The sequence below is a fragment of the Ovis canadensis genome, chromosome 9 (genome assembly GCF_042477335.2).
Source record: "Ovis canadensis isolate MfBH-ARS-UI-01 breed Bighorn chromosome 9, ARS-UI_OviCan_v2, whole genome shotgun sequence".
Lineage (NCBI taxonomy): Eukaryota > Metazoa > Chordata > Mammalia > Artiodactyla > Bovidae > Ovis > Ovis canadensis.
Window position 1 is genome coordinate 77886747 of NC_091253.1, and position 17320 is coordinate 77904066.

A 17320-nucleotide genomic window follows, 5' to 3' on the forward strand; every position below is an offset into this window, starting at 1 on the left:
ATTTAGAGTAACATAAGCCATATTTTAAAAACAAATAAAATTGAGGGAAACTTTAGTGGTGTGTACTAATTTTATCTTGGAATTTTTCTTTCCACCTAATAGAGACATCCCAAGCTTCAATAATCCTAACACTGTCATAATTTTTGCCATGTTGTTATTATTTATCATTAAACTATATTCTCAATAAACTGATGTGCATGTGTGCTAAGTCAGTTTAGCTGTGTCCAACTCTTTGTGACCCTATGGACTGTAGCCTGCCAGGCTCCTCTGTCCATGGGATTCTCCAGGCAAGAATACTAGAGTGGGTTGCCATCCCCTCCTCCAGGGGATCTTCTCAATCAAGGGATCGAACGCACATCTCATGTCTCTTGCATTGGCAGGTGGGTTCTTTACCCTTAGATAGTCACTTTTTAAAATTTATTTAAAAGAGAAATGTCATATCACTATTATAAATGGAAAACTTGTATTGCCTTTCAGGAAAAGCAAAATATAAAAATAAATAGAATAAAATCTTTCCCCATACAAAACAGAGCAATTTGTAAACCTCTTCATTAGTTACTTACTGGTCTAAAATTCTTTCCATGATTTCTCTATTTTATAAAATCTGAAAGGTAGAATTTGAAACTGGGTTGACTGTAGGTCATAGAAACCAGGCAGATTATATGTCAGAGCAGAATGGTGGAGCGAGTTAAAATCATGTAGCTGACATAGCTCATTCTAGTCTCTTCAACAAGTTAAAAAAATGAACTTGTAGGGTATTGGCTATTTTGGGAATTTCAGAATATTCTGGTATATGTTGTGACATTGTCAGGACAGAGAGATCTTTCTGATCCTGGTTATGTGCCCCTTCAGCATTTCAAAGACTCTAAAAGCATGACTGAAAGTGAAAGTGAAGTCGCTCAGTCGTGTCCGATTCTTTGCGACCCCATGGACTACAGCCTACCAGGCTCCTCTGTCCATGGGATTTTCCAAGCAAGAACACTGGAGTGGGTTGCCCCAATGCCACTTCAGGGCTATACAATGAGTCCTTGCCCTCTGTTTTAAGTAGCTTTTAAAACTTCACCTGTTTATTCAAAAACTCTTGGACACTAGAGTTGATCTGAATCCTCAGGAGACCACTGCCTTCCATTACATGAGAGCCAACAAGGACCAGAATGGAAGGGACCTAGACTCTGGAGCTTGACAAGATAGTCTTCATAGTCAGAGAAATCAGGATGGAGAAAAACCAAAGCTAAACAAAAAAACCTCACAACACACTGATTCAAGATTAAATCTTCCAAGGATTCATAAAAATGAAAGGTGTAGGTTGACACTGTTCCTTCTCAAGTATTACAAATATCACATTATCAGTTTTTTAATTTATGTAAAGAAAATTGGGTTTTTTTTGCAGACATTCAGATCAATTTTTTCTTAAATGTATTTATGCCACATTCATACCTATGAAGATCACTCAAGGCATAATCTTCCTGCTCTTCTTTTAACGGTCAGTTTGGAGTCATTGCCAGCTTTCTAATGGGAGGGGTACTGCTGAAGAGTCAAGTCTCTTTCCCTTCCTTAGATCTTTTTTAAATTCAGAAGGCAAGGAAGTTCAGATGTTTGCTAGTTCTTTGTGATAGATAATTTATGAGATATGCCCATGAATGTAATAAAGAGTGAATGCTTTGAGTAACTAGTTGATTTACATTGAATACCTACCATTAATGAGATCAACATAACCATTGCTCACTATAGCCACTGGGGAGACTCTTCGAGTTTCTGTGTCAGAATCCAGGCTTTCGATAACCATCATTGCATATTCCATCCCAAAGCACTGATGGCCCTGCCATTCCGGAATGTATTTACAGGTTGAATCTCTAATGATTCCTGGAAATGGTAGAAAACACATTTATAAATGAAACAGAATCTCCTTATAGAAGCATTCACATATTTTTTGCTTGTACATATGATTAATAAGTACAAAATATACATTAGAGTACATCAATCATTAAAAATAAAAGATGTGTTTTGTTCCACAAACCGGAAGACTAACAGAATAAGATCCAACAAACCTTTATAAGGTGCTTTTTCAGTGACAGGAATTCTACTTCCATTTGGGAATGTGAGCATCACCTTAGGAATTCTATAGTCTCCAATTCCAAACTGGCTATTTCCATTCCATTCATATTCTGCTTCAGGTATTACTGAACCAGAATCCCCCAGGAAGGAGCCATCCATATCTCTAAGTAAAGATTTCCTTTTGGCATCACAAACCATATCTACACAATCTGATGGATTCACCTTACTGTGGAGAAAAGGTGAAATGTATAAATACTTAGATTTAGTATAAACTCCCTATTTCTGGAGAGCATTAGAATATACTTGCATATTTGATTAAAGTACCACAACATTGTTTGTTTGAATCTTATTTTAGAAAGGATTTAAAGTGGGACCAAGTAGCATATATAATTAACATTGTAATGAGACCTTCTTTCCCATTGTATTGATTTGGTCTATTATTACGAATTCATTAACATTTCAAAAGGACAATTTATACTTGTGAGAAAAAATTAGAATTCCATTTTGTTGAATGATACATTTCATATTTGTGCATTGCTCAAAATATACTAACACTGCTCAAAGAGTAGGTAAATTACTCAGCAGCAGACATATAAAATCCTTGTGTTGGCAGGGAAGTCTTTATATTTTTCCCTTCCTTTTCTTCTTTTTAATGGTTCTTTAAGAATTATAAATGTACTGCATGTTTCCTATAAAGTAAATCCTTAATAAAAGCTCAGTCCACTTCACCTTTCTATCCCAAGCTTTTAGGCTCATCAACAATTACAGATTAGTGTATATTCTTGTAGGCTTTTGTCTATGTATATACAAGCAAATATACTTAAATTATAATTTTTACACTACATATTTTAATAACCATTCTGTAGATATCCAAACCATTAGAGATGAAATACTATAATCCCATCATGCAGTTCGATCATAGACAGTATTCTGCTTTCATCTTGAGCCACCTGGAGTGTTGACTGTTATTAGGTATAATAATAAAAACAGCTGCTTAATTTGCAATGTACTAGACATTGTATATACATGGTATATAGTATACTTACACTATATGATACATACAATGGGGAAATAAAATTTATTCCAGAGTTATAGCAACTATCTAGTAGACCTGAGCTTTTTGCTAAAAAAGATGTGAAACTATTAACTATTCCTTACTCTATTGGTTTTGGAGATGATTTGAATAAAGATTTCTGTAGGTTATGTGTTCTTTGTGTTCCAGTGTGTGCAGTTTTTGTGAGCAAGTCTGTGAATAGAGTGCCCAGTGGCACTCTTACATTATAGTGTAGGGCTCCATCTTACTTCAGGTTCCAAAGAAACAGAACCTGAGATGTGGATTTTTGTTCAAGTGAATTATAAAGAGAGTTCTCAATAAGGAAAGGAGAGAAGAGGAAAGGAGAGAAGCCATATACAGCAAGGGAAAGAAAAGGGGGACGACTATGGTCTACATACCAGCTTCAATCTGATCTCAAGAGAACCTCTGGATCATGAATTACACCCAGAGGGGTTCTACCTCTTCTTGTATAAATTAATTATTTCTCTATGGACTGCATGAAGGTGGTAGTAGGGAGAGCTTTAGCCTCTCAGAGTTACTCCTGTTTGAATAATCGTCTGGAAAAGCAGGGAAATGCAGGTCATTACTGGCCAACATTTAGAGCATTTGAGGACTGGATGAACTACCTAGTAAAAGGGATCTGGGATTGTGCCAACAGTATCCCAATAAAAGCACAGAATTCAAAGATATATTTTAAAACATAATGTTTTCTCCATGACCTAGATATTAAAATTATATATGAAATCTGAAAGATTCAATGATAACTAAATAGGAGCTAATAGCTCCTATTAGCTATTAGGAGGGGAGAGCCTCCAGTGAGCCAAAAAACACTTTGGTATAACAATTATTGAGGAGATACCAGGTTTTCATCAAAATAAGATCAGATGAAACCAAACTAGTTATGAAATACTACATTTCTCTGAAAAGATGTCTATCTAATTAGCATTATTTCTTGTCTTCTCTCTGTACTGAAAATGGTCAAAGAGCTCTAATGGAAATTTTCTTTCCTCTGGTAGCTTCTTATATCTAAATTCCTGGTCTGTTCATCTTACGAAGAATAGCAGTTATTGGCTACATTCTTTCAAGACTTAGGATCTAAGTGGTTCAACTTCTAGAAATATTCTGACGCCAACTAACATTTGTGATTGAAAAAAATCATCATTCAAAGTTTCTGCATATTCTCAATCACAATGATTATAATGACTCTCATTTAATTTCCAAATATACACTGTGGCGCATATAGTAAGATATTTGGAAAGCAAAAGGAAACGAAAGAGGTAAGGAAAAGAGAAGAAATTATAGACATGATTTTCATTTCTGGTGACTATTAATGGAGAGATCTCAATGTACAAATACACTTCGCACTTGGTCTGTTATCTTTCATGTTTAAAGATGGTGCTATTTATGATATACAAGCAGAAAAGTGTGAGAAAATATACATAATAAGGCCTAGATTCTTCAACTTACCTGAAGGCATAGATATATTAGATACTTTCATAATGCCAATTAAAATTTCATAGACATAAACAGTTACTTTGAATACATCAACTTTCTCAGGTCTATGGCAGGGAAATAAAACAATAGAAAACTGTGATGACAGGGAAGAAGCAGCTTAACTTTCACATATTTTACCTTAAATCAGGCCTATGGATAAATATTTTTGATTGTTCAGTAGTGTCAACCAGCTGTATGTTCTTCACATGAATTGGATGCTGTAAATCCTCATTTAAAGGGTTAGTAATGAATATTACATTAGTTTCACCTGAACAAACATTTTTAAATCCAACAAACATTGTATCTAAAACAAAAATAATAGGAAAATCATTATCTACTATAGAGAAAGTGTTGAATCAGTTTTGTTTCAAATCTATTGCACCAAACATATCATTTAACACTACCTTGAACAAGGAGCTCTTATGTGTCAGATAAGTGTTAGTCGCTCAGTCATGTCTGACTCTTTGCAACCCCATGGACTGTAGCCCACTTGGCTCCTCTGTCTTTGGGATTCTCTAGGCAAGAATACTGGAGTGGGTTGCTGTTCTCTTCTCCAGGAGATCTTCCTGGCCCAGGGATCAAACATGAATCTCCTGCACTGCAGGTGGACTTTTTACTCTCTGAGCTACCAGGGAAACCCATGGTAAGGCCACCACTATTTGTGGACTAAATCCACACCATTGAGTAGTCTTCTCTTGTATTTTCTCTGAGTTTGGCATATTTTCTCAGTGATTTGGTTTAGACAATGGGGCAAGAGTAACATAAACAGATCTGAAAAGAGCTTGCATATGAGGGCTCACTCTCTTGGTACTTTGGGGGAATTCTGTGATTATCAGCATGTGAATAAGCCTAGGAGATGCTTGGCTCAATCATTCCCATTATCCCATCAAGGGCCAGCACCAATCACCAGACATGGAAGTGAAACTATCCAAGAATAACTAGTCCTTAAGACATCTTGTAAAATGATAGCAGCTCAGTGAACAGTCCTAAGTAAGATTAGCAGAAGTACTCAGCTAAACAAAACCTAGATTGCCAAGCCACAGAATCATGAGCTAATAAATGGTTGTTCAAAGGCTCTGAATTTGGAGGATGGTTTGTTATGCAGAAAAGGATAACTGAAACACTATTGCTCCCTTGGTTTTACTGCAAATATTATGTGGTCCAAAGATAAAACTGATTGGACCAAAAAACAAGCTCTTTTGCACTTAAAATTTCATTACTTAAAATTTCAAAACTTAGTAAAAAGTGGCTCCAAAAAATGCTTAGATTAGCTATGTGCTATCTACTACCCTGCTTGATTACATTTTCTTTTAAGAAAAAATTGCATATACATGAATATAAACCTGTAGAATAATATTAACAAAATATTGCAGCAGTAGATGCTGTTCATACACTATGCAGATATCCTTTATTGGTCTTAAACCTATGTGGCACGTTAAGCAATTTTTAGTGAGGCTATCCACATTATAAACTGAAAGTCACTCAGTCGTGTCTGACTCTTTGCGACCCCATGGACTACACAGTCCATGAAATTCTCCAGGCCAGAATACTGGAGTGGGTAGCCTTTCCCTTCTCCAGGGGATCTTCCCAACCCAGGGATTGAACCCAGGTCTTCCACATTGCAGGCGAATTCTTTACCAGCTGAGCCACAAGGGAAGCCCATCAACAAAGACACCAGGTCAATAACTTAGATATCTATTTTCGTTTTGACATACTATTTCTCATAATTTTAATTCCTAAAAATGTGAAACAAATTTTCACCGTTTCCCCAACTCTGCCCTCACTATGCACTGACTGTGCTCCTCAGCGGGCCCTGAGTCTATTCTCACGATGGTCCGACCCTGGTCCTCACATCAGCCTGTCTCTTGTCCTCACTAAGGCCTGAAACTCATCCCCTAGAGCCTGACACTAGTCCTTTCTATGGCCTGATTCTTTGCCTAGCAAATGTCTCACTCTATGCCTCACTATAGCCTGAAAGCTTTCCTCACTGAAGCCTGATTCTTTGGCTCACTGGGGCACGCCTCCTTTTCTCACTAAAGCCTGAATGATTCTGGTCTTCACTATGGCCTGACTCTCGTCCGCCTTGTTGCAAGACTCTCATACTCATTATGGCTGACTCTCATGCTCACTAGGGTTTGACCCTAATTCTCACTTTGGCCTGACACTTACCCTCACTATAGCCTCACTCTGGTCCTGACTATGGACAAATGATGATAATTTCTCCTGCATTTCTAGGAATTAAAATTATGAGAAATAGTATGTCAAAACTTAGGTGTCTAAGCTATTGACCTGGTTTCTTTGAGGCAACACTGGTTAAAGTTTTCATGAAAGGGAGACTTGCTAAACTGAAATAGAGGATGACTCAGTGTATTTAATGGGAAAAATGAAAATACTTGCTATATTCTCTATATGAATTTGTATATAACTATTTTATATTTTTAAGGATGCATCCTGGTTCAGTGAAAAAGCAGTGTATTTTTAAGTCAAGAGATCTAGATTCTAATTCTAGCTCTACCAAAAGCAGTGGAAGTTTGAGAAAACATTTAAGTTCTATGAACTAAAATTTTTTAAACTGTAAAAGGTTCTAATAAAATATAACCCAAATGATACAAAAGGGCATTCCAATTTAGAGAAACTAAGTAATATCAAATCATTATACCAGAGCCTTTTCTGTTGTTTGAGAAGGAAAATGTAATGTCAATTCTTTAATATTTATACAAATTTGGCCAGGGAACCATTTTTTAATTATTCTGGCCACATCATATGCAGAGTCCTAGCCACTGAACCACCAGGGAACTCCCCAGGGAACCATTCTTGAAATTGACTCTGACGTCCAGTTTCTTTGCTTGTCATATTGAGCAGATTACTTTAATCATTATTTTTTTTAACTAACAATGAAATTACTAGTTATATTCTACATAGTCTTTACATAACTTAATTGAGTAGATTTTCAAAGACTATGTTTAAACTTGCCTGAGATGTCCAAAAGACCACTGATGGAATTATAACTCATGATCCCTGCATGGGGTTTCCGAGGCGCCATGTTATGTGCTGAAGAAAAGGTAGGCCAGCAAATCCCACTTCTCCCACCTTTTATAAAAAGAAGAAAGTCAATGAACTTTGAATATGCACTCTTATGAACCCCAAAACCAAAAGTTCTAAAATCTTTACCTGATGGAGGTCTAGAACTTCGATGGGCAGCAGAAAGTTCAATATTGGGATCATCATTAGTTAGGACATCAGAGCAATTAAATTCAGGGCTACTTCCAACAATTAGGGAGTTCTATTTAGATAAAGTTCAAAAAGTAAGCTTTAATAACAATATGACGATGAATAGTACTGAATTCCACTGTAGCAAAGCACAACCTATATAACTTTGAGAAGCAGATCATCAGTAAACCAAGATGCAAAAGATGTGATTTCTACCCTGAGAGGATGACACTCAAAGAGGGACTGGGGAGACAGGCATATAAATAATTATATATAATGGCATGTTGTGTTTCTATGATAGAAATTTGTGCAGGGAACAGTAGCAACAAGAGGACAAAGTGTCAAAACTACCTAAGCGGGTTCAGGAGACTTCATAGTGTGAGTGAAAATTAAACTAACTGTGACAAGATTAGTAGGTGATAAGCAAGAAGAGATGAGGGAAGGAGCAGGCAGAGGGAAGGATGGAGAGATTCCTGGCAGAAGACGATGGGCACAAAAGCAGGAGGTATGACTAGAAGGGCAAAGAAGTCGAGAAAATCATTTGTGTTCAGTAATTTTACCCTTCTCAGAGTTGTTCTTTCTGCTTTGTGTGTTTACCTTAATTTGCACCGTTTTACTGGAAATCTTGTGAGATACAGCAGATGGCATGTAAATCATTGAAAAAATGGCCATTCCATTGTCAATCAGGGTCACATTGTAGATATGCACACTCTCCGTGGTCTGTAATAGAATTTGTTGGTTACACTGTACAGAATACAATCATTAAAGAAAATAAACAATCACTTTTTAGGGATCCATTTACCTGAAAATAAATTCCGTAATCCCAGCATGACCAAATGGTAAATCCCTGTATAAGCAAACATCCAGGAAGGCCATCTTGGTTCATATAGATACCAAACAAACCTCCATGGGCTTCATTGTCAAACCACTTTTCCAGAGAATGAGACTGACCTTTGAAGGAAATAGAGAAGCAAAGAATTAACATTATGAATCAAATGACAGTTATAAGCAGTATTGGTTAAAGTTGAAATTCTTTTAAAAAATTAAATATATAATTCTGATGCAAGTTTTAACAAGATAATCAAATATTTGCATGGCTCGGCCATTTATGGTTTACTTTATTTAGCATTTTTCTCATCTAATTTGTCTCTTCACTGTTACTCAGAATAATTGTATATTCATTTGCAAAAGTTTGACTTAGAGTTAGTACCCTTAACTTATTATATCTGACTAAAGATGAGTTTCCTTAGAAAGACTATGAAGTTTGGATTCAAACAAGGCTAAACTGAAAAATACAATGATAGCTCTTGTTGCCTATCAATGTTGCTGGTTTCTTCCGATCATCCCTTTGTCAAGTTAAGAGTCACTTCCTTAAAAAGCTTTCTCTGACAACCTGATTCAAAGTAGCACTTCAGGGGGACTTTCCTAGTGGTCCAGTGGCTAAGACTCCATGCTCCAAATGTAGAGGGAGGAGGTTCAAGCCCCAGTTGGGGAACTAGATTCTGCACACTGCAACTGAAAGATCCCACGTGCTGCAACTAAGACCTGGTGGAGTCAAATAAATAAACAAATATATATAAAAAACACACACACAAAAAAACGAGGTAGCACCTCAAGTCACTTAACATGGCATTACATTTTTTTCACTTTGATGTTTAATTACCACTTATTTGTGAATTATTCATCTCCTCTCTTCTATTAGAAATAAGCTTCATGAGAGAAGGAACTGTGTCTAGCTCCTTCACTGCCAGATTCCTAAAACCTAGAAGGTAATGAAGAGGTAGGTGCTCATCAAATATTTCTTGCATTAATGCGTGCCTGATCTTGGGAAAGATGCTTAAAATTTTATAACCTCAGTTTCCTCATATATAAAAAATTTTAATGCCTAATTCAGGGTTGTTTCAAAATGAAATGAAATAATCAAATAAAGTGCTTCAATAAATGGAAGCTATATCCATTATTAATATACAGGATAATGAAAGTAGATTTTCATGAAAGTTTTACTTATGGACAAACCAGAGCAGTACCCTTAAACAGCCCCTCCTAACCATGCATAAATTTAAGGATTCCTTATAAAGAGGAGCACTGTCTCCTAAATTGTACATTGTACCAGCTCTCTTGTCCAATTTCCCCAAGATCTCACTTCCTCCATCTTCTACCGCTCTTCCCTTCTTTCTTTGAGACTGACATTTCACCTATGGTCAGTTTTCCTGACTTCCGTTTTGTTTTCTCCCTAAGAAGCGGTTTTCATGTCTACACCTTGCTTCTGCACAGTGTAGCCCCGTGGACAAGCTCGGCTTCACCTCTGGACCTACTTGTGTCAGAGTTCCTTTCCCAGCTTCCCAGCCCCTCACTTGTCTGGGCCATGAATTGCGTAAATTGATGTTGCATCCCAGGAATTAAATCTCCAATTCCTTTGTGATGTCTCACTTTTCAATTGCTTTAAATATAAAACCTCCTTATAGACACTCCCAATTATTTAGGAAGATCAACATAGTCAGTAAAAATGTATTACATGGCATTATACATATTAGTAAATACTCATATTCACAGGTCATATTTTGATTTAAACAAACCCACAACAACACTTCTAAGAAATTTTACAAAATTACATATTTTAAAATTTTAAGTCAAAGAAGAGCCACTTTTAAGCTGTTGTGAACTACAATATTTAAAAGGAGCATATATCAAGGAATCAGTTAAACCTGTGCCAAAGTTGTTTTATTCCTTCAAAATGTATTTTGCACAAAAATAAAATTAGCTAAAGCCCAATATTTTTTGAATTTATAGAAAAAATGCTTACTCAAATAAATTTCAAAAATAACTACAGATATGTAAAAAAATCAACTGTAGAAGGGCTATACATTTTTCAAAGAAAATTCCATTTCCTTTAGCTAAGTTTCTCAAGAGGTAAGGCCTGCAGTTCTCTTATTCTATTTTTTTGATTCAATAATTAATTTACCTGGTTTAGAAGTCAAGAGGTTATAAAAATTTATACAGTAGTAAGTGACCAGGCACCCTGTTCCTACTTACCTTCGATGACTTTTTGCTTTAACAGTTTCAATGTTTTTTTATGTAAATGCATATACTGGTGTGTGTGTGTGTGTGTGTGTGTGTGTGTGTGTGTGAGTTGCTCAGTCATATCCGACTCTTGGTGACCCCATGGACTGTAGCTTGCCAGGCTTATCTGTCCATGGAATTCTCCAGGCAAGAATACTGGAGTGGGTTGCCATGCCCTTCTCCAGGGGATCTTCCCAACCCAGGGACTAAACCCAAGTCTCCCACATTGTAGGCAGAGTCTTAACCATCTGAGGCACCTGAGAAGCCCTCATAGACCACACATAGTCTTTTCTTCCCTTTCTTCCACAAAACATACTATACACAAAATAGTTTGACATACACTGTTCTGCAACTTCCACTTATCATTTTAGAATATCCTGGTGATTTCTCCATGCTAATACATAGGTATGCATCTTTTTCCTTCTTTTTTAGAGGGGCCTAGTGTTTCAACATTTGGCTTTCTATAACTAGCCCACAATAACTGGACACAGGGTAGCTTTCAGCTTTCTGCCAGTACAGACAACGCTGTAATGAATAATCTTGTTCACAAATCTTTTTCTCATTGTTGTAGAGGCAACTGTTAGATTACAGGAAGTAGAAATGTTGAGTCAAAGGTAAAGCCCCTGTAATTGTGGTAGCTTTTCCCAGATTCCTTGGAAGGGTTATATCACTGTGTGAAGAGTGATGTGGGTGAAGGAGGAGAAGAAAATTGGTTTTTTCTTTAAACCCAATATTATATAGAAAAAACTTTGTTTGTTGAGTTCTTTCAGTGCCTAGGAAGAGGTGATATTACACATTCAACTAACAAACAATAACCATTTATTTCTAATAAATTTGGACAAGATATTTCCTAATTTTAATGACCCAAAGACTTACCTGAGCAAGGTTCACCATCGATGCGGTATCCAGCCCTTCCAAACCCAGCCACTACATTATTTTGTAAGACTGTATTGGTACCTCTATTTATCTAGTACAATGATAAAGAAAGTGCTTTAAGTCAGGCTTTTACACAATTACACAATGAAAGCAGGTATGCAACATACACCAGTAAACTAATTACCACAATGCTTTCTGAAATAAAAATTTAATTCACTATTCACCCACATTCAAATTTATAATACAAATGAAGTGCTGAAATTGCCTTAGGTTCTTGGTGTAAACCCACCCCTAGAGAAGTACATTAAAGAACATTTAAGTCAAAATCCACTGGATGTGGTTCAATATTAACAAGGCATACACCAAATTCCAGTATTATAGTAAGATTACAAAAATTTTGTCACTCTTTTTGGTTATATTCTGTCACCAATTTGATTAGTTAAGAAAAAGGCAACGAAGACAATTATAGTGGGTCATTAAATTCAGTAGAGGCCTTCATTAGTTTAAAGAAAATCTGCTATAATAAAAACAGGGTTAGAACAAGTATTAGGTAATTACTAAACAATTTTATTTTACGAGCCAAATCAGAGTGGTAGAAATGAAAGGTATAAGCATAGAAGGTTTATTTCTTGCCTAATAGTAACAGCAAAACAGACAAAATCTAACTGAAAGCATATTAAACACCCTCATCTTTAAAGATGATAAAAAGTCAAACACAATTCATAAAAGTAAGATAAAATATCTTTCAAAAGATATAACTAACTTTAATTGATGTTTGGTTATATTCTAACATCTATGAACAGATGAAACGAGAACATTATTATCTCATAAATGTATACTAAGGTCCAGACTTTTGGATTTTGCTTTAAGGTGACTATTAACAGTTGCACAAAAACAAAATTCAATCCCTATCCCATCTTTCACAGTGAGCTCTTTTTAATTCCTTTCCCTTCCTATGATTTAATTAAGCAAAATAAAAACAAAAGGAAGCTGTCTTTCCTCCAAATCCTCCTTCTGTACTTTCTATTTTCTTGTTCACAATCTCACTCTACACCTAACTAAATAGCTAAAGTAACTGAAGAAACTTCATGGGAAATAGGGTCCAATTAGTAATATCTGATAAGAGTAAATAACCTTGAGTAGAGAAGAATTTTAGATGAAAAATGAATTTTAGACCTTCTATATAAGTCTATCATTCTCAATTTTTCATGTAAGGGAGGAAACTAAATTCAGAGTTTAACAGTAATATGTGTAAGGCATTCAGTCAATTGGCAGCAGAGAAATCCTATAGTGGAGCTTGAAAGCAGTAATTAACATTGGAGAAGGAAGGAAACAAGGGAAAACTACTTAGACCGAAAGACGCCAACACAGAAAAATCCAATGGCTACTGGAGCTCACCTTTTAAAAAATTGGAGTATAATTGCTTTACCATATTGTGTTGGTTTCTGCTGTACAACAAAGTGAATCAGCTATATGTATACAAATATCCCCCCTACTTGGAACTCCCACCCATCCGGAGCACTGAGCTGATTTCCCTGTGCTAAACCACGGGTTCCCACTATCTCTCCCTTTTACACATGGTAGCTTACAGTCTTCAAATTTGTTCATACTACCTCAATTGCGGCATGCCAGAGCGTGGAACTCAGATCTTTTCTGTTCTGATAGGTTCCTGGCCAAACTGAAAGTGTAACCAAGTTTCCCCGGACTCTGTTGGCATTCCCCCATATTCTTATGCCTAGAAAAAAAATAAAATCCCCCCAATACATATAAATTTGTAATGAGTACTATGGAGAATGTTGTTCATTTCTTCAATGAAATCAGTTTTCTAGTTTGAGCCTGACAAAAGAACCTCTTCAATTTTAGAGCAAATCCTCTAAACTCTTTGATACTCTACCTCTTTAACAGATTTCCTAAAATAGAATCTTCTGCGGTGTTTGTTAAATATGTGGGTTCACAGGCTCTGCCCTGGATTTTAACAAACACATACTATACTATACACACCTTCATTGAGTTTGTATTATGTTATAGAGGGATATTCAAGGAAGGTTAATTCCCTACAATCAAACTTACTTTTTATAAAATAATAGCATTTATTTGTGAATAATCTTTCTGACTGATATGTGAGAAGTATGTTAAAAGTCATAGTAATTTAAAATATCGGTGATTAGGTAACTCACATAAGAGCACCATCTGGTAAATAATTCTAGAGCTGTACTGTCCATAGCTACATATGACTACTTATATGTAAAGTAAGTACAATTAAATTAAGTACAATTAAACTTAAAAATACAGCTTCACATTAGCCACATTTCAAGTGTTCAACGGCCACATGCAGTTTAGTAATTCCCATGTTAGCACAAACTTAGCCCATTTCCATTTTTGCAGAAAGACCAGTTGGACACCATGGCTCCAAAGCTTGCATGCAAGGCTATCTGAGAAAGACAGATTATTGGACCAAAATATTATCATATTACCTTCCCCAACTGTAAAGTGAATGACATTATCATCTATGTCCAATCCATCTGTCCCAAATACACCAATTGCAGGGGAAAAGGCATTGTGAAAAGCACAGCCTCGAACATAAGATGAGCCACGTTCTTGAATCTATAAAACATTGAGATTTAGTAAACATTTAAAAAATAAAACTAAAGTATATTTAAAGAAAAAAAATTGAAGTAGGTGATTTTCAGTAAACAAATTTTGATAAATAAAATACTCAGTTTATATTCCATGAAAGGATATGATTTCCCAGGCGATCTTTTAATGCTAGGAAGTTGCTACATTCTTCAATTTATGGTTAAATAAAGCAAAAAAATTGTTTACTTTAAAAGTGAATTAAAAATTCTCCAGCGGTTTTCTATGCATTTATATTTATTTTATCACTACTTAGAAAATGCAAAGAAATTAAAAATTATTTTTTCAGAATAGTTTATTATATGACAACCAGGGATTTTTTTTTTTTAACTAAGAAAGTTGATACTCTAGGCAAGGGATTCAAATTCAAATATCTGTAGGAAAACAGTCAATGAGTAGTTTAGGGGTTTCAATTTCAAACTCACATGATTTTTTAAAAATTTTTATTTATTTATTTTTATTGACTAAATGGTTGATTTACCATGTTGTGTTAGTTTCAAGTGTAAGCAAAGTGATTCAGCTACACACATATATCTATTCTTTTTCATAGTTTTTTCCATTATAGGCTATTACAAGAATGTCGACCATAGTTTCCCTTGCTATACTGTAGGTCCCTGTTTATCTATTTTACATACAGTAGTGTGTATATGTTAATCCCAGACTCCCAATTTATCTCCTTCCCAATAATATATGTACATATTTTATTTAAACACTTTTAAATAAATAGATAAATAATAAATAAATAAATAATAAATAATTTAACACTTTTTATATTGGAGCGTAGTTGGTTACAATGTTGTGTGAGTTTCAGATGTACAGCAAAGTGATTCAGTTATACATATATGTATCAATTCTTTTTCAAATTCCATATAAGAAATATACTCTCTCATTTTTTCTTAAGTCACCAGCCCTCTAGGCATATTTATCTTCCCAGATATCTGGGAAGAAAAATATGCCTTTTGACAGAGGCATGGATATTCAGACATGCTTTTCATTTGAGAAATTTAAGCAGTACTCACTTTGTTTAATAGTAACTATTTGGACATGTTTTTGGTCATTGTAAAGCAGAGATGTGAAATCATAGATCTTCAATTTTTCTACCTCCCGTGCTCCATTTCCTTTCTTTTTCTTACTGGCCTTAAATAAATGAATGACATGGTTGGAGTCAAGGGGTTCCAACATGACATACTTGACATAACCAGCAGGATGTGGTTAGACTCCTGCTGTGAGTCTAAAAATGTTAATGGGAAATATAGCTAAGAAATTCTTATCACATTAAATTTAGTTTTAGAAATTCTAAGATGTGGCTATTAAGTAAAGTTAAATGAAAATAAAATTAAAATATTTAATTTTGAGTATATGCAAAAATTTAAAATAAAGTACAAACCTGTCCGAGGTTAAGAAATGTTACAGCATATCTTGGGTCTGTGCTATCTCTGAAGCCTTCTTGACCACTGTGATAAAATTCCACATTACTTATTCTTGCATTTCCTGGTGGAGAAAAAAGTTACACATTTGTTTCTTTGAAATTGAATAAAATTTTTTGAAAAACTATGAAAGTTCTAGTAATTTTCCAAATTACAAATTTGTTTTCAACTTTTTCAAGGAAATTACATTCATTTCTTGTTCTTTTAATCCAAATAAGGTAATGTTTCTAAAGCTGTTTTTTTACTGCCCTTCTAAAAACCTCATTCAACATTTTTTTCTGAATAGAATCCATTCTCCATGGAATTTTAATATCACAGATGTACTACACATTGGGGTCGCAAAGAGTCGGACACGACCTAGCAACTGAACAACAACAACTATATATCTGTCACTGTATGGTGGCCTTTTGGAGGACCATAAACTGTTTAAGCTTTTTTTGCCCCCAAGAGTCAGTTTACACCTGTTGGTGTTATACTGTCCCTGTTAAGAATGCATGACATGAGATACAATTTATAATTTACCTGACATTTCAATTTTGATGCTCCAAAGAGCTTTTTAAAGACATTGTCTTTACATAATTTTTTCCAGAATATGCACTGCCAAGTATCTGCAGATTGAGTTTGTCATAAGTGCCACTGAAGTGACAAAAAGCAATTTCATAGATTATTAGGAACAACCATAACAATCTGTGAGAGATGACTCTATGTCAAGCTCTGTACTAAGTGCTTAACAGGCTATGTTTAATTCTCGTACAATATCTACGGGTCAGGAACTCTGATTACTCTTGTTTTTTATACAGGTTAACTGGGGCACAATGATTCATGTCCGGAAAAAAAAAAAAACACTAGAGAATATTCCTTGTTTCAAAAATTGATATCTAATGAAATGCATTGGAGAAGTTATTCTACACTAGAAGGAAAATTGATTTCTGTCTGGAAATCCATGAGCCAGTGTTTGTATATATGGTGAAGAACTTAAGAAGTTCATAAGGATACTAATAAGAAAACAAAACTAAAACTCCTTGTCACCTTCAGAGGATGATTGGGAACCAATTCATTATTTTGAAAATCAAAAAATAAAAGGAAAGAATTCAACATTTTTTCTATCTAAATTATCCTTCAAGGTGGTCAAACAGTTGCCTGGGGAAGCTTCTCTTTATAGAAATATTCAAGATTATAAAAGAGGAGGAAATGGTAGTATTACCTTTTTAAACCTCAGTGATTTAATAGATCCAGGCAATGATTATTAAATACAGCTAGCTTCACAAAAGGAAGAACAGTTGTATATTACGTGCCTATTAATGGCAACCCACTCCAGCATTCTTGCCTGGAGAATCCCATGGACACCGGAGCCTCATGGACAGTGGAGCCTGGTGGGCTACAGTCCACGGGGTCGCAAAGAGTCGGACACGACTGAGCGACCTCACTCACTCATTAATGGAAAAACAACCACCAGTTGTGAGGAATTCTTGCCTAAAAATTGAGTCTGGGTCTGGTCATTTTACTAGTT

General features: G+C 35.3%; 1 protein-coding gene across 1 annotated transcript in view; it reads right to left on the bottom strand.

Annotated features, from left to right (window-relative positions):
• PKHD1L1 (PKHD1 like 1) overlaps positions 1-17320 on the bottom strand; it is a 179329-nt gene that overhangs the window by 30393 nt on the left and 131616 nt on the right. Inside the window, exons 60-70 of the mRNA XM_069601129.1 lie at positions 15771-15874; positions 14224-14353; positions 13363-13484; positions 11750-11840; positions 8616-8764; positions 8411-8533; positions 7775-7886; positions 7577-7693; positions 4742-4907; positions 2049-2281; positions 1696-1863 (exon numbers count right to left, since the gene is read on the bottom strand). Coding sequence (XP_069457230.1) covers positions 1696-1863; positions 2049-2281; positions 4742-4907; positions 7577-7693; positions 7775-7886; positions 8411-8533; positions 8616-8764; positions 11750-11840; positions 13363-13484; positions 14224-14353; positions 15771-15874 — 1515 coding nt within the window. The remainder of the gene's footprint in view (positions 1-1695; positions 1864-2048; positions 2282-4741; positions 4908-7576; positions 7694-7774; positions 7887-8410; positions 8534-8615; positions 8765-11749; positions 11841-13362; positions 13485-14223; positions 14354-15770; positions 15875-17320) is intronic.